The sequence below is a fragment of the Lipotes vexillifer genome, unplaced genomic scaffold (assembly GCF_000442215.2).
Source record: "Lipotes vexillifer unplaced genomic scaffold, Lipotes_vexillifer_v1.1 scaffold1765, whole genome shotgun sequence".
NCBI classification, from domain to species: Eukaryota; Metazoa; Chordata; class Mammalia; order Artiodactyla; family Lipotidae; genus Lipotes; species Lipotes vexillifer.
In genome coordinates, this window is record NW_006777677.1 from 696412 (window position 1) to 711476 (window position 15065).

General features: G+C 33.1%; 1 protein-coding gene across 3 annotated transcripts in view; it reads left to right on the forward strand.

Moving 5' to 3' along the window:
- The window catches only part of STRN3 (striatin 3), a 113035-nt gene that overhangs the window by 67235 nt on the left and 30735 nt on the right, over positions 1 to 15065 (forward strand). The window contains exons 5-9 of one of the 3 annotated variants that reach the window (XM_007451269.1): positions 350 to 523; positions 3654 to 3665; positions 7736 to 7865; positions 9097 to 9238; positions 14417 to 14527. In XM_007451269.1, coding sequence (XP_007451331.1) covers positions 350 to 523; positions 3654 to 3665; positions 7736 to 7865; positions 9097 to 9238; positions 14417 to 14527 — 569 coding nt within the window. The remainder of the gene's footprint in view (positions 1 to 349; positions 524 to 3653; positions 3666 to 7735; positions 7866 to 9096; positions 9239 to 14416; positions 14528 to 15065) is intronic. The other 2 variants (XM_007451267.1, XM_007451268.1) reach the window with 2 other exon arrangements.

Genomic DNA, 15065 nt, shown 5'->3' on the forward strand with positions numbered 1-15065 from the left:
GCCCCACGGGAAACCCTTTTTTTTTTTTTTTTTTAAGTAATATATATCATCAACTCCTAAAAGTTTTGTAATGCTCTAGGTCTTTTTAGGCTTCAGGATAATTGGCCCTTAATTAGTGTTAGCCATCTATATGCTTTTTAAATTAAACTATGGTTTTTAATTGGCCTTTTTTTTTTTTTTTTTTTGTAGAACTGGAACTAGTCTAGAGAGAAGAAAGTTATTGAGACAAAGGAAAAGTAAATTTTATAGGATTATGGATTTTTCTAAAATTCTTTGATGTGATTTTGATTTAACAAGTTTGATTTATTAACAATATGTGGGATTTAATATTTTTAATTTTCTCTTATAGATATCTTCAGGAAGTAGGTTACACAGATACAATATTAGATGTACGGTCTCAGCGGGTAAGATCATTACTTGGACTATCTAATTCAGAACCAAATGGATCAGTAGAGACGAAGAATTTAGAACAGATCCTGAATGGAGGTGAATCTCCTAAGCAAAAAGGACAAGAAATCAAAAGGTATGACCTATACTTATAGGTTAACATTGTTTATATAGCAGGTATTGTGAATTTCTTTAGCTTCTTGTTATTGCTGTTAAGTTATTGAAGCATGTAGAGTTCAGATTTAAAGATTCCACCCCCGCCCCCCAAATGGTACCGTGGACAAAGAAACTTTTTATTTAGGTACTTTTTAAATTTATTTATCTTGGGGCTTCCCTGGTGGCACGGTGGTTAAGAATCCACCTCCCAGTGCAGGGTACCCGGGTTCGAGCCTTGGTCTGGGAAGATCCCACATGCCGCAGAGCAACTAAGCCTGTATGCCACAACTACTGAGCCCCTGTTTCACAACTACTGAAGCCCACATGCCTAGATCCCATGCTCCACAACAAAAGAAGGCACTGCAATTAGAAGCCCACACACCGTAACAAAGAGTAGCCCCCGCTCACCACAACTAGAGAAAGCCCGCATGCAACAACAAAGACCCAACGCAGCCAAAAATAAAATAAATAAATTTATTAAAAATATATATTAAATTTATTTATCTTGGGACTTGCCTGGTGGTCCAGTGGTTAAGACTTCATGCTCCCAATGCAGGGGGCCCAGGTTCTACCCCTGGTCAAGGAACTAGATCCCACATGCCACAACGAAGATCTCGCACGCGGTAACAAAGATCCCGCATGCCGCAACTAAGACCCGGTGCAGCCAAATAAATAAATAAATTTTTTTTAAAGATTTATTTATCTTAAGTTTTGATGCCAAGAGAATGACTGTAGTTCTGAAATAGGTGCAAAATTAAAATTTGAGGGTGATTTCATGTAGTTCAGAGTTATTTTAATGCCTTGATTTTTAAATTTTTGTTATTTTCAATAAATTATAATACTATATAATTAGAATAGTAATGGTTGTTTAGACACTAGTGTTAAAGAAACAAGGCTTTGCATTGTGTTTGGACTCAGAAAGCTACCAGATATACTTTAAAATTTTAATGTATTTATTGATAGAGTTCACATACCATAAAGTGCACCCACTTGAAGTATATGTTTAATAGTTTTTAAGATAGTCACAGAGTTGTTCAGCCGTCACCACAATCTAAGTTTTGAAAATTTTCATTACTCCATAAAGAAATCTCATACTCATTAGCTGCCACTCCCCATTCTTTCCCATATTCCTCCCACTCACCAACCCTAGGCAACAATTAATATACTTTCTGTATCTATAGATGTGCCTATTCTAGATATTTTATATAAATGGTTATTTTGTGAGTAGCTTCTTTTACTTAGTGTAATATTTTTAAGATTCATCCATGTTATAGCATATGTCAGTAATTCATTTCTTCTTATTGCCAAATAATATTCTTTTCTATGGATATACCACATTTTGTTTATCCATTCCTTGTCCAATTGATGGGCATGTTGATTGGTTCCACATTTTGGAATAATGAATAATGCTACTTTCAACATTGGTCTGCAGGTGTGGACATATGTTTTCAAGTCTCTTGGGTTTATACCTAGGAGTGGAATTGCTATGTCATACAGTAACTCTGTGTTTACCTATTTGAGGAATTTCCAAACTCATTTCCAAAGTGGCCGGACTATTTTACATTACCATCAGAAATGTATAAGAATTCTGATTTCTCTACATCCTCATTAACACTTGTTTTCTGTCTACCAGATACACTTTTGATTATAGTACAGATTTGATAAATGCAAGCTGTCAAGCAGGTGCAACTTTTTTTTTCATTTTTTACCATTAGATATTACCTTGAATTACGTAGCTTGGAATTACAAAGAAAAGAGAGTGGAAAAAACCAAAACGAATTCATTAGTTTGGTTAGAGCTTAAGAAGTTAATAATATGTACAGTTTATAAACTAGCATTGTTTCATACCTTAGATACATTTTATGACATCATGCAGTTATTTAAAGACTTTCAAGTTAACGTAAGCCTTTAGTTTACGGGTTTTATTTCTGAGAAATGAGGTCTCTTTAATAAAAACAATTTGACATCTAACAGAGCCCTTGTTTTCTTTACTCTGGATTTCAGGAATCATAGAGCTTTCATAGCTTTAGAGAAAAAGCAAGGATATTACTATGTTATTTTAAACTAAACTTGCCAGCTAACCAGGCTAAGTAGTTCTTAGGATTTATAAATACTTTAGAGGAACACAGTTTACTATATCACACCTGAATCTGAATTAAAAATCCACAACAGGCTGTATCTTCTCCTTGTAAAACTTCTTCCCTTTGCAAGATTAAGAGTTTAATAGTTTTTTTTTTCCTGTTGTGGTAAAAAACACGTAACATGAGATCTATCTTAAATTTTAAGTGTACGGTGCAGTGTTGTTAACTGTAAGCACAATATTGTAGAGCACTTCTCTAGAACATTTTCATCTTTCATGACTGAAAAGCCATACCCATTGAATAGCAACTCCCTATTTCCTCCTTCCCCCAGCCCCTGGCAAACAAACACCATTTGACTTTCTGTTTCTATGAGTGACTACTTTAAATACTTTATATATATTTATATAATATATGAATACTTTATATAAGTGGAATTAATACAGTATTTGTCCTTGTGTGACTGGCTTATTTCACTTAACATAATGTCCCAAGGTTCATCAGTGTCATAGTATATGACAACATTTCCTTCCTTTTTATGGCTGAATAATTATTGAATGTATTTACCACATTTTCTTTATCCATTTATCCGTCCACAGACATTTAGGTAATAACTGTTTTTAATCAATGTGATTTCCTTCTTAATGAGTATAGCTGTATATTGCGAGTCTGTACTAATGTAGGTGTGTATGGTTCAGCTATGATCAGGGCCTTTGAAAATTCCTAAGAAATATGAAAATGACCTAACATGTTGATAGAGGTGTCAACAAAAAGATGTTTATTGTATTCTCATTTATAACAATAAAAAAATTTGAAGCAGTCTCCATGTTCAACAGTAGAAGAATGGTAAATTGTAGATCATATTATTAGAGATGGTATGCTTAATGGTTTAGAATGGGAACTGTGAAGACAGACTGGGTTTGAATCTGGACTTGCTACTTACTAGCTGTGACTTTGGGCAGGGTACTTTACCTTCCTGTGCCTCGGTTTCCTCATTTGTAAAATGGTAATGATAGGTTTGATGTGAAGAAGAAATGAATTAATGTAAGGCATTTGGAACAATGCTTGGTACATAATAAGTGTTAGCTATGATGAAATATTGCTTATCCAGTTGAAATGTGACCCAATCAAGAGTAATATTTACTAGATTCTACTGAGTAAATGTCACTGTTGTCTTTCTTGGTTTATTCTTTGGTTTATTGTAGGGGGATGTTGTGGGTGTATAGTGTATCATATCACACAGCCTCCACCTTATAAGGATTCATTGGGGGAGAGAGTTCTCATAGGTCTTGTAACTGAAAAGCTGTGCTGCTTCTTAGTGATTGGTCTGATTTACCTTTGAACCTCCAGTAGGTTCCTGACTGTTTGGAATCTTGCCATATTTGTGGGTTTCCCTTATCTCTAGAAAACACTGACTCTTTTTTACCCTTTTACTTACGAACCTTACTCTTGACTTCATTCTGTTTTCCCTTCATCTGGATATATAAAAATTCTGTTGATTGCTTTTTATTGAATGAGAAAGGATAGTAAATAGTTGGCAAATAAAAAATTATTATAAAATTCCATAGATGTAGATGTCCACTTAAGCATGTGGATTAAAGGCAGATTTACTTGTGTGCCTTCTGGAACCTCTGTTAAAATATCAGTTAAAGACATTTTAAGACACATTGATTGACACATAAGGACAAAAATTTGAATATATAGAAAGAATGAGAGGATATACTGTCCATTAGATAGGGAGAACTTAATAATTTTGGAGACTGGAAAGAAGAAAAAGAACAAGCCAATTCAAGTCCCAAAATGCCAGTAAAGTTCCAAAAGCTAAGGAGTTAGAGGTATCAGGTACATCTGGAGTCAGGTTTAGAGGGGGTTATTAATAGAGAATTAGTTTCAAGTTTATGTAAGAGGCAGTTAGAATCTCAAACCCCCTCTTTAATCCTGTGTAGCCGCTTGAACACCCCTCCCCTGTCCCAAAGAATGGTGGTATATTTTCTGGTGAATTCCAGTGATTTCTGATTTCTTAAGAAAACAAGCAACTGTAGGGTGGGCTACTATACTGAAAACAGGAGGATTATCTGAAAATCTCTAGCTGAGCGGTGAGATTCCCTGTTTCCTTCTACTTGGCTTCAGGTATGTTGGCAGCTGGTCTTAAATCCCTTTCAGGCAGGAATATGATCACATTAATAGAGAAGACCTTATGATCCGACAGTTGGGATCTGCCAGTGAAATGGCTGGGACTCTGCCCTGTTGTTATACAGAAGTGAAGCTAGCTACTTTGACAAGCCTCACCCATGTACACAATATATCCAATTAGTTTTTCTGTGCCTCACTGTTAAATATTAACAGTTAAGGAAAGACTTTAATATGAAAATTGGAGACCAAAGGAACCAAACATAAAAAAGGAACTCAGAGAAAAGAGGGAGCAGAAGACTTTCAAAACTATAATTACTCTTCTGAGAGAACTGAGAGAAGATAATACATCTATAAAACAGTAATATGTTACTGTATAAGGTTCAGTAAGAGATCAGAAAAGAGCTAATAGAAATTTAAAAGTGTGATTTAAATAATTTTCATGTAAGACTTGAGAGATAAAAGACTCTCCCAGAAAAGAGAAAAGGGGGAAAAAAGTAAGACTGAAAAGAGAGGAAAATCTAAAGATCAGTCCAAGAGGGACAACATCTGAATAGGAGTTTCAAAAAGAGAGAACAGGTAAACTGGTGTTGAAAAAATTTTTTAAAGAGTAATTTAAAAACAAATTCTGGAATATATTTATAGAATGTGTTTCCAAGGATGTTTGTTTCCACATTGAAAGGATTTCTCCCAGTTACACTATAAAGTTAATTTTAAAAAATCCGTACAAAAGCCATCATCATGAATGCTAAAAAGAAAACATCTCAAGAGAAACAGCATGGTAGCTTGCAAGTAGGGCAAAGTCTCAGACCCTTCACAGTCCATGGTTGCTTTAATTTCCATTTTCCTAAAAACTAATGATGTTGAGCATCTGTGTATGCCATCCACATATCTTTTGATACAGGATCTGTTTGAGTAATTTCCCCATTTTTCATTGTTTTATTTGTTATTGTTGAGATTTAAGTGTTCTTTATATAGTCTTTCATTAAATGTGTGACTTGTAAATATTTTGCCCCAATCTGTAGACTTTTCTTTAAATTCTCTATAGTGTCTTTCAAAGAGCAAAAGTTTTTAATTTTGGGAAGTCTGATTCATCTGTTCTTTCTTTTATTGATTGTGCTGTTTGACTTTTAAACCTTGTACGTGTATTGTTGTGATCAAATACAATTTTTAAAACCTGAAACGTGAGTTCTCACTTTAGAGACAGGAACTTCTATCCAAGGAACAATAATACTTTATCAAAGTTCAAAACAAAACTCTCATGTCTTAAATTTTCTATTTTTTATTTTTCTGTCATTGATGTGCCAATTTTGTCAAATATTTTCTTTGCCTTTCATTTAATCCCCAGATATCAAGACGTATTACTAACGTTGAACTGAAAAGTATGTGTTTTGTTATTGTGGTAGTTTTTTGTTTGTTCTTACTAATTTGCACTTGAAAAACACATCTCTTTCTACATTCATCCTTGATACAGGTCCTTGAACCATGTTCTGGATTAGGCAGAGTATAATAGACCTATTAAAACCGTATGTCTGGGATGAAGTGAGAGTGGCATGGACATATATATATATACACTACCAAATGTAAAATAGATAGCTAGTGGGAAGCAGCTGCATAGCACAGGGAGATCAGCTCGGTGCTTTGTGACCACCTAGAGGGGTGGGATAGGGAGGGTGGGAGGGAGGGACACACAAGAGGGAAGAGCTATGGGAACATATGTATATGTATAACTGATTCACTTTGTTATAAAGCAGAAACTAACACACCATTGTAAAGCAATTATACTCCAATAAAGATGTTAAAAAAATAGTCTGAATTGTGTTATATCCTTAATTTGGACTAAGAACCAATCAGGGAGGGAAAAAACCCTAACTCTTAGACTATTATTCTTTTTGTTACCATGTACTGTTCGTATTAGTAAGGATATTTGAGGTCATCTAGTTTAACCCCCCCAGTTTACAGGTAAAAAAGTCAAGGCCAAAAGGTTTAAGTGACTTGGCCAAATTCAGGCAGCTAAGTCAGTGGAAGAGTTGAGACTTTCATTGTGAGAGTCTCTGTTCAGCTGAAGCTTTCACCGTTCTGTTGCAGCCTCTGTTTTTAGACATTTAAACAACTATTTGAAAACCTTTTTTGTACATTGAGGAGGAATTCAGATTATAGTTTTAAAATGACTTCGTAAGTAGATAAAAATAGATTATCACTGTTACCTATTATATGAGTGGTTCTGAAACACTTCAAAGTTTTTTTTTTTAAGTAGTTTTTCTTTTTCCCCCTTAAGTATTTATTTATTTATTTATTTATTTGGCTGCACCGGGTCTTAGTTGTGGCGTGTGGAATCTTTTACTTGTGGCATGCAAGCTGTTAGTTGTGGCATGCGGGATCTAATAGTTTCCTGGCCAGGGATCGAACCCAGGCCCCCTGCATTGGGACCACCGAGTCTTAACCGCTGGGCCACCAGGTTAAGTCCTGAAAGTATTTCTTTAGTATATTAATAATCCTGTTTTCTAGGTAAGGAAATCTGTAAAATGGATTGGAATGTTCTATATCTGATTTACCATAACTTTAAATCTGAGCAGCCCGATAAAGTTCAGTTTTAGTCATAAACATTTGCACCAAGCTGTAAGAGGTTGTAGAGCTATAAGAAATGCTGAGTTTAAGTTGCTTGCTCATGATGGCTTTATTTTGAGAAATAATAGTACATTTGAGTGCCTAATACTATAGGGTTTTTATTTTGATGCAGCAATTACTTAAAGTATTTTCATTTTAGAAACTTAACAACTACTTTTATTGATAGATACTTTAAATGTAGAACATAAATGATCTTTCAAACATTTTTGTGTAGAATATTTAGATAATACATTATAAGTAAGTTTTCATTTGAATCTCTCTACTACCTTCAAGTACTATTTTAAAATAGGAGACAGAAAGAAATATTAGAATTAATCATTGGAATATTTTGGTTCATCATTTTTCCTCTCTTACAGGCCTTCTGGTGATGTTCTTGAGACATTCAATTTCTTAGAAAATGCTGATGACAGCGATGAAGAAGAGGAAAATGACATGATTGAAGGCATCCCAGAAGGAAAAGACAAGCATCGGATAAATAAACACAAAGTAAGAATTCAATTTTCTATTCTTATTAGCTAAAATACATGTAGTCATGTATTTGGAATAGAAAATTTCAAGATGTCTTTTGTTACATTGGGAGTGACTGATCATTTTTTATTATGTCACTTGGAAGTTTTATATAGTCAGTTCTTATTGAATTACCTACACATAGTAGAAATTATTTGCTGTATTATAAATGGCAAGGAAGGGTCTGTTTTTATAGGACTAGTCCAGTGATTTGAAACTTTTTTTAAAAAGTTACATCCTTTCCACTTCTGTCACAATTAAGAATCACTGCTGAAGTCTCTCTCTTCCTGTACAGTAAACAAGTGGTAAATTGTAACTGAAGTGGGGTGGTACTCCCTACCCTGGGTGAGGGAGTAAACTAAGAATTGTAAATGTACGTGTCAACACTCATTGTTTATTAAGGATTAATAAAAATTTGCTTTTGCTTATAACCTAAGAAACAGGTTTATGTATTTTAGTGTTGATGCAGGTTAGCTATAAGAGCAAAAGTAGATTAAATGATCGATGTGTGAATTGTCATAATAGTGTACAGTATTTCAAGTATGTTTTTTAAAAAAAAAAGTGGATGGGTTCTGTTGTGGTTCTTTGGGATTTTACAGTAATATGGGGAAAATGCCAGTGTTTCTCAGAAGCTTCCAGTCTATAAAAGCAGTTTTCAACCTTTCTGCCAAATTTCATGTGTGTAACACACTCGTATGTGGAGCATAGGTGAATAGAGATTTTGATCCTTCCCTATTTATTGTTCTGGGAAGCACTACTATAAATACCACAGCTGTTGACTTGCATTAATGTCCTTATTAACTATGCCATATCCTTATACGTTACAGACTGCCTATTGCAGTTCTCAGTGAATGAGGTCAATTCAACACAACATATTAGAGTGTAAGTTAGTGCATGGGTCTTTTGGTACCTGTGAATCTATTGTAATTAGAGAAGCTCTTTGTAAGAATCATCATACTTGAAGATTAAGATTTTAACCATTCTTATTGCCACGTTGCTTGCATCACGTTTTATAACAGTGTTCACACAGCACTGTTGACAACCATTTATCTAGGGTATAATTTGGGATTGGTGAACTATGTGGAAAATCTAAAATTTTGTATCTAATCTAAAAATGGGAGTGCAAATGTAAAGATAATTGTGTGAAAACATAAAGGACTCCTTTACAATTTAGCATAAAGGTAATTCTTGGCTTATGTTCCATTTACAGATAGGTAATGAAGGTTTAGCTGCTGACCTAACCGATGATCCTGATACTGAGGAAGCACTGAAAGAATTTGATTTTTTAGTGTCTGCTGAAGACGGTGAAGGAGCTGGAGAAGCACGGAGTTCAGGGGATGGCACAGAATGGGGTAAGGTGATAAAGAAATGGGGGTGGGAAATCATCTAGCCCTTAAAGTTGTATTTTATTAAATATAATATGTGGAATGTGTATATCTGAATGTATGGTGGCAGTTAAACTGAGAGCAAGGAGAAGAGTGGTATTGAATAATTTCAGAGTATTTTGCACCAATTTATTTAGATTTGGTGACTAAACTTTAATATATGGCTTTTGGTGGATTTTGATTTTTTGAAATTTGTCTTGATTTAAAGTTGAAATATTGAGTCAATTTAGAGATCCAATTCCTTTCTTCTTAGCAGATTTTTTTTAAAAGCATGTATGTAGTTTTAAACATTCCTATGATTTAATTTGGTAATGAATCTTTTCAGTATGCCTGTGTGGTATTATCTGATATATTGCTAATCTTGAATTATAGCTCTATATTGAGCAAGATTTTTTGAAGTATTAAACTTCATTACATGTAATATTCAGTGTACAAATGCATTAGAGCCTAGCCTTTGGAAGTGATACCTACTGCTAATAATAATCCAGCCATAACTAAAAGGGGTAAAACAGTTCTATTTATACAGGGTTTAAAAACCCCATTAGAAAGTAAAATAAAAGTGTACAGAGTATTTTAAGATAATAGCTGAGGTCCAGCATGTTATTCCTATTAAAAATGTTCATTTAATCATTTAATATCAACACGTTACCTGGTAGGGAGGACTCAAATTGTGTTTACAGAGCTTTATTGGAGAAGGTTACTAAGTACCTTAATGCATATTTCACGTGAATACCAAAGTTGCTTAGTTACTAGCAAGGAGAATTATCACTAGATTTTTATAAACTACTTTGGTAATAAGGAAACACACATGGATTTTTAAAAAATGCCTCACTTATATATTGAAGCTGAATATTGCTAACAGCGGGAGAGACAAGACCTAAGAAATAATGTTTATTGACTATCCTGATACAAATTGAGTACTTAAAAGATATGAATTTTGTTATCAGCTTTCTCATTGTTTATGATTCTCAAGCATTGTTTTCAGATTTTTACTTCTGTCTTCTAAGGGGATAGAGGAGACATGCTAATTGAAAATATTAAAAAATTCCACAATTACTTTCTAGACTTCGAATACACATTTTTGTACTTACTATTTGAAAATAGCTATGTTATAGAAATTTTCCCTTCTTAAGAATTAGCTTTGCTCAAGAGCAAGAATTAACCTTGCTCCAGAAAAGTAAAAGTATGTTTTCTTCTAACTTCTCTGTGCAACCCATTCAAAGTTGGAAATACCTTATTTTTTTTCCAAAAGTTTCTAAAATACTGTTTATTTTTTTCTGGATTTTAAAATTATTATATAAATATATTTAAATTGTATAAATACATAATTATTTTATAATTCCTGTGTTTTTTAGGAGGTTTAGAACCCACAGATACATGTGAAGAAGAAAATTAAAAATCACCTGTAACACTGCTATATAGAGAGAATCATGGTTAATATTTATATCTTTATTTAACAAGGATTTTGCTGCATGCTGATATATAAACCAGTTTCCACTTAATATATTATTCTTCTTCAACATCATTTTCAATAACTGCATAGTATTCTTGATGGAATATGTTCCACTATTTCTTTAACTCTGCCGTACTGTTGCACATTTAGATTATTTTTATTAAAGAAAAAAAGATCAAAAGCAGTTTTCAAACATCTGTATAGCTAAATCTTGGCACATATCCATTCCTATTTTCTTCATCTAAAATTGCTGGAAGTTTAACTGTCCATCAGAAGAATACATAAAAATTTCAGGAATGTAATTTGTATAAAATGGCAGTATTTCTATAATAAAAGTACTATATTATGTGCAGTTGATTGTCCTGTCCAGAGACTTCTGGCTGTAGAGCAGAGTTTCAAGAGAGGACCTAATCAGTGTGAATGACAAGTGTCAATACTTTATTTACTTTTACTGTTAATATTTGAGAGTGACCTGAATCTTCTTGTGGAATTGGAAGTAACTGACAAAGTCTCTTCCTTCCAGACAAGTCTAAAACACCTTTAAAGCATTTTAAGTTCTTGAGAAGGAAAGGACTCTGTTAAGAACAAAATGGTTCAAGTAGTTTCTTTCCTTAAGAAATGAAAATTATCAAAGGATCTATGCAGTGATTTTGAATTTATCATTTTTACTCAACAGGTGTCATACTCAGTTTTTTCAAAACAAAGAAGCTGGATATACAAATACCCCTTTATATTTATTTAATTCATTTACTTAAAATTTGAATTTACTTACAAATGGGAAGGTGATACTTTTCAGATAAATTACTGGGTAAAGGACACAGTTGTTGCTGTTGTTGCTTTTTAAAGTAAATAGTCTGTCATAATGAAACATCCCAATATTCACCCACATTGGATAATCTATGTTATTTTTTATTTTGTATACTAGCAGTCTACTCGGGTACCTAATTTTGAATCCTTTTATCCTATGAAACCACTGCTCTTAGAAAGCTTTTAAATCTTTTTCTTCTGTCATCTACATTAGGTAGTCTGGGTTTAATTTTAGTAGTTTTTACTTCTTAGCATAATCAGAAATATTGTGAGCATTTCTAATTTCGGTATTTCTCTCATGGAGACTAGGCATTTTAAGGTTGTTTAGTTATTGTCTCCTACACTTTGAAACTGTGGTCTGTAGAATATATAGGACTACAAAATACCAAATGTTTGTATTTAAGTATAATGAATAAAGTACTGAATATTTGCATAAAGTTAGTTACCAATTTATGCTATATTAAGTAGATTTGTATAATTCCTTTGCTTTGGTAGTTAGAATCACCATAACAAAATTTTAGGCCTTTGTGGTTTTGAGTTGTCAAGGGTCATTTTTTTGGTGCATATTTGTGTTTTCTTTTAAACAAGAAAGTTCCCGCAACTGATTCAACCTCATTTCTTGGTATTTTTTTCCCCCTAGATTTTTTAAAAACAGAATTAATATGTAGAAGATCATGCTGCTTCTTCCCTTTTGCTCTTAACTATTTCTTATAAGTAATATCAAATCAGCTGTTACCTACCAGGCAAGTTTTAGGATGTTTGTGCACATATGCATTCACCAACCTTTTCTTTGCACTGCCTTAAGTTTACCTTTGTTTTCTAGATTTGAGGTTGCCTTGCAAGTAGTATTTGTATTTTTCTTAAGCTTATCCTTTTTTATTCCCTTTGCTTTTTCACTTCACTACCCTTTGCTACTCCAGTTAGAGCTATTCACAGATTTATTTTTCTCCAAAGGTCTTTTAAAAAACGTATTAAACTTTACTGTTTTATCTAACTTCCTGTGTAAAGTATATACCACTTAAACTTTTTGTTGTTGTTTCTATGAGGTTTAACAGAGTTTGCTCAAATGTGTCCATTTGTCACTTTTAAAAATAAGAATTGTTAGTTTTATTAAGATGAGTACAAGCGATTCTTTAGATCACAGTTTTCTTAGAGTATTTGATAAAGTGACAGAATGGATTCCTGATATAGCATTGTTTTCATGATTAGAGTACATGAAAAGTGGATTTTCTATTTAAATCATTATTACAGCTGTATTAGAAACAGTATTACAGTTTGCAGATTTGACAAATAATCGTGTAAATTTCAGGCTTGAACAACCTAGTTTCAGGTGATTCAAGTTAGCAAATTTTTGGATTTAGCTTTTTACGTACTGACTACCTAAGATCATAGTACCATAAGGGAGAAAGTGATGACAGTTATAGTAGGAAAAGCTCAAGGTACAGTAAATTGAATTTCTATGTACCTTTGGCTTGCGGGATCGTGGTTCTTCAACCAGGGATCGAACCCGGGCCCCGGCAGTGAAAGCGCCAAGTCCTAACCAATGGACTGCCAGGGAATTTCCCTGTGTACCATTTAAATATGAGAAGTTTTTATGTTTACTACATACAACTATCTATAAGGAAAAAAGGCCTTTTTTATGTCCACTGTATAGATGCAATCAGTGAGTCCTAGGGAGTTTATAAGGCTTGTAAGCCAGAATATAATGAGTTAACAAAAATTTTTAAAGTATGTTTTCTCTAAAATCTTCCTCTTATGTCAGTCTTCTTGATTGACTTAGCCTATGTGTTTTGGTATAATTTTTATTTAATAACAGGGTTAAATAAACTCTTAGTTGTTCTTTAACAAAATGTTAAACTTCCTAATAACAGCTTTCAACTTAAACAGTAAGTTTAAAACTTAAAGGATGGAAAAGCCTTTAATGCCTAAAATAATTCGAATAGACATATTTTTATTCTGCTTCTTTTTAATGCTGTTTTTCCTTTAGTTTACTTTAGGGTAAATTTATTCTAGGCACAGGTATTTACTTAAAACAAATACGGATTTGTTTATTCAGCTAAAATAGCTGAAGTATCATCCTTAGCAGATGTACAGCAATGTATGTTTTCACTTCTCCATACTTTTCACTGCTTTTATCTTACCCTAAAAGTATCAACTCTTAAAAAGTTCTTCAGTGGAATTTGAGTTTTGTTTTTTTGTTTTTTTTTTTGCTAATCTTAGTTGTAGACCAATGGAAGAAGGTAATGAGATGTTGAACTGTTTGGGTGGGGTGGGGGCAGAGGTGGGACTCTCTGAATGCTTTGTATGGATTATTCGAAACATTGTAGTTTGGAACATATGTATGTATTATATTGGACTAGAATGCCTCTCCATTAGTACAGTTATTTTGTGCATGCAGAATCAATGTGACAGAAGGTGCATGAATATTTTCATCAATAAAATGGCACTGACCTTTCTAGCTTGCACTTTTATAAGTAGTTCGCATGTAATTCATTCATTTGCTTTTATGATGCTGGCTGAATAATTTTTTATTAACATTTTTATAAAGATGCAGTGATCTATTTTTGTACAACATTAGATTTCTAATGTCAGTCCATTGTAAGAATATCAGTTATTGAAAGAATAATAACCTTCAAATTTGTGATTCATAGAAATGAAGCACCATTTAACTTTTGTTAGTGGTATTAAATGTTTAGAAACTTACTAGATGAGCTTTTAGAGTTTGAGTTGTGAATACCGAAACTGAGACTGCACCTTTAAAGTACTTTGAATATATGCTGTTAGTACATTTTTATTATGATTATATGAAGCTATAACAGTTTACTGCCAACAGCTTGCATTGCCAACTGCTGATTTTTTTTCTTTTAATAATATGCTGCATGTAGATAAAGATGACCTCTCCCCAACTACTGAGGTTTGGGATGTAGACCAGGGACTAATAAGTAAACTGAAGGAACAGTACAAGAAGGAACGAAAGGGGAAGAAAGGGGTAAAGAGTAAGTGCAGATTCTATTATAATTTTTGTATACCAATCTTTGAGAAAAAAATTCTTCAGTTCTGATTTTTTTTTGTCTACTTTTTGTTTTATAAAGGGGGCAACTAACTTTAAACTTTGTCTGTTGTATAATTGAAATTTATTTGAATATAATTTAGGTTGTGTTATTGATCAAGTGGGAAATCATTTTAAATATGTGGATAAGGATGAAGGAAGAATTTCAGGGTTTTTGTCTGTACTTTAAGCTTTAAAAAGTTTACCAAACTGTAAGGAATATTGGCCTTGGGATGAAAAATAATAGAAATCTGTTCAAAAGGAAGAAAGTATAAATTTCTGTATTGTTGATACATAGGGTATTACTGCTATAACCAGCTCATGTCCAGGTTACATTTCTTAGTTTGAGAATTCCAAAATACAGTGAATAGGAAAGCCCTTTCCATAGTTTGTGCTTTCTGGCCTTAATCCAACCACAAACAACAACAGTAGCAAAAAAAAAAAAGCTCTCCTAGGTAGTATTTTCTTGGCTACTCTGATGGAGT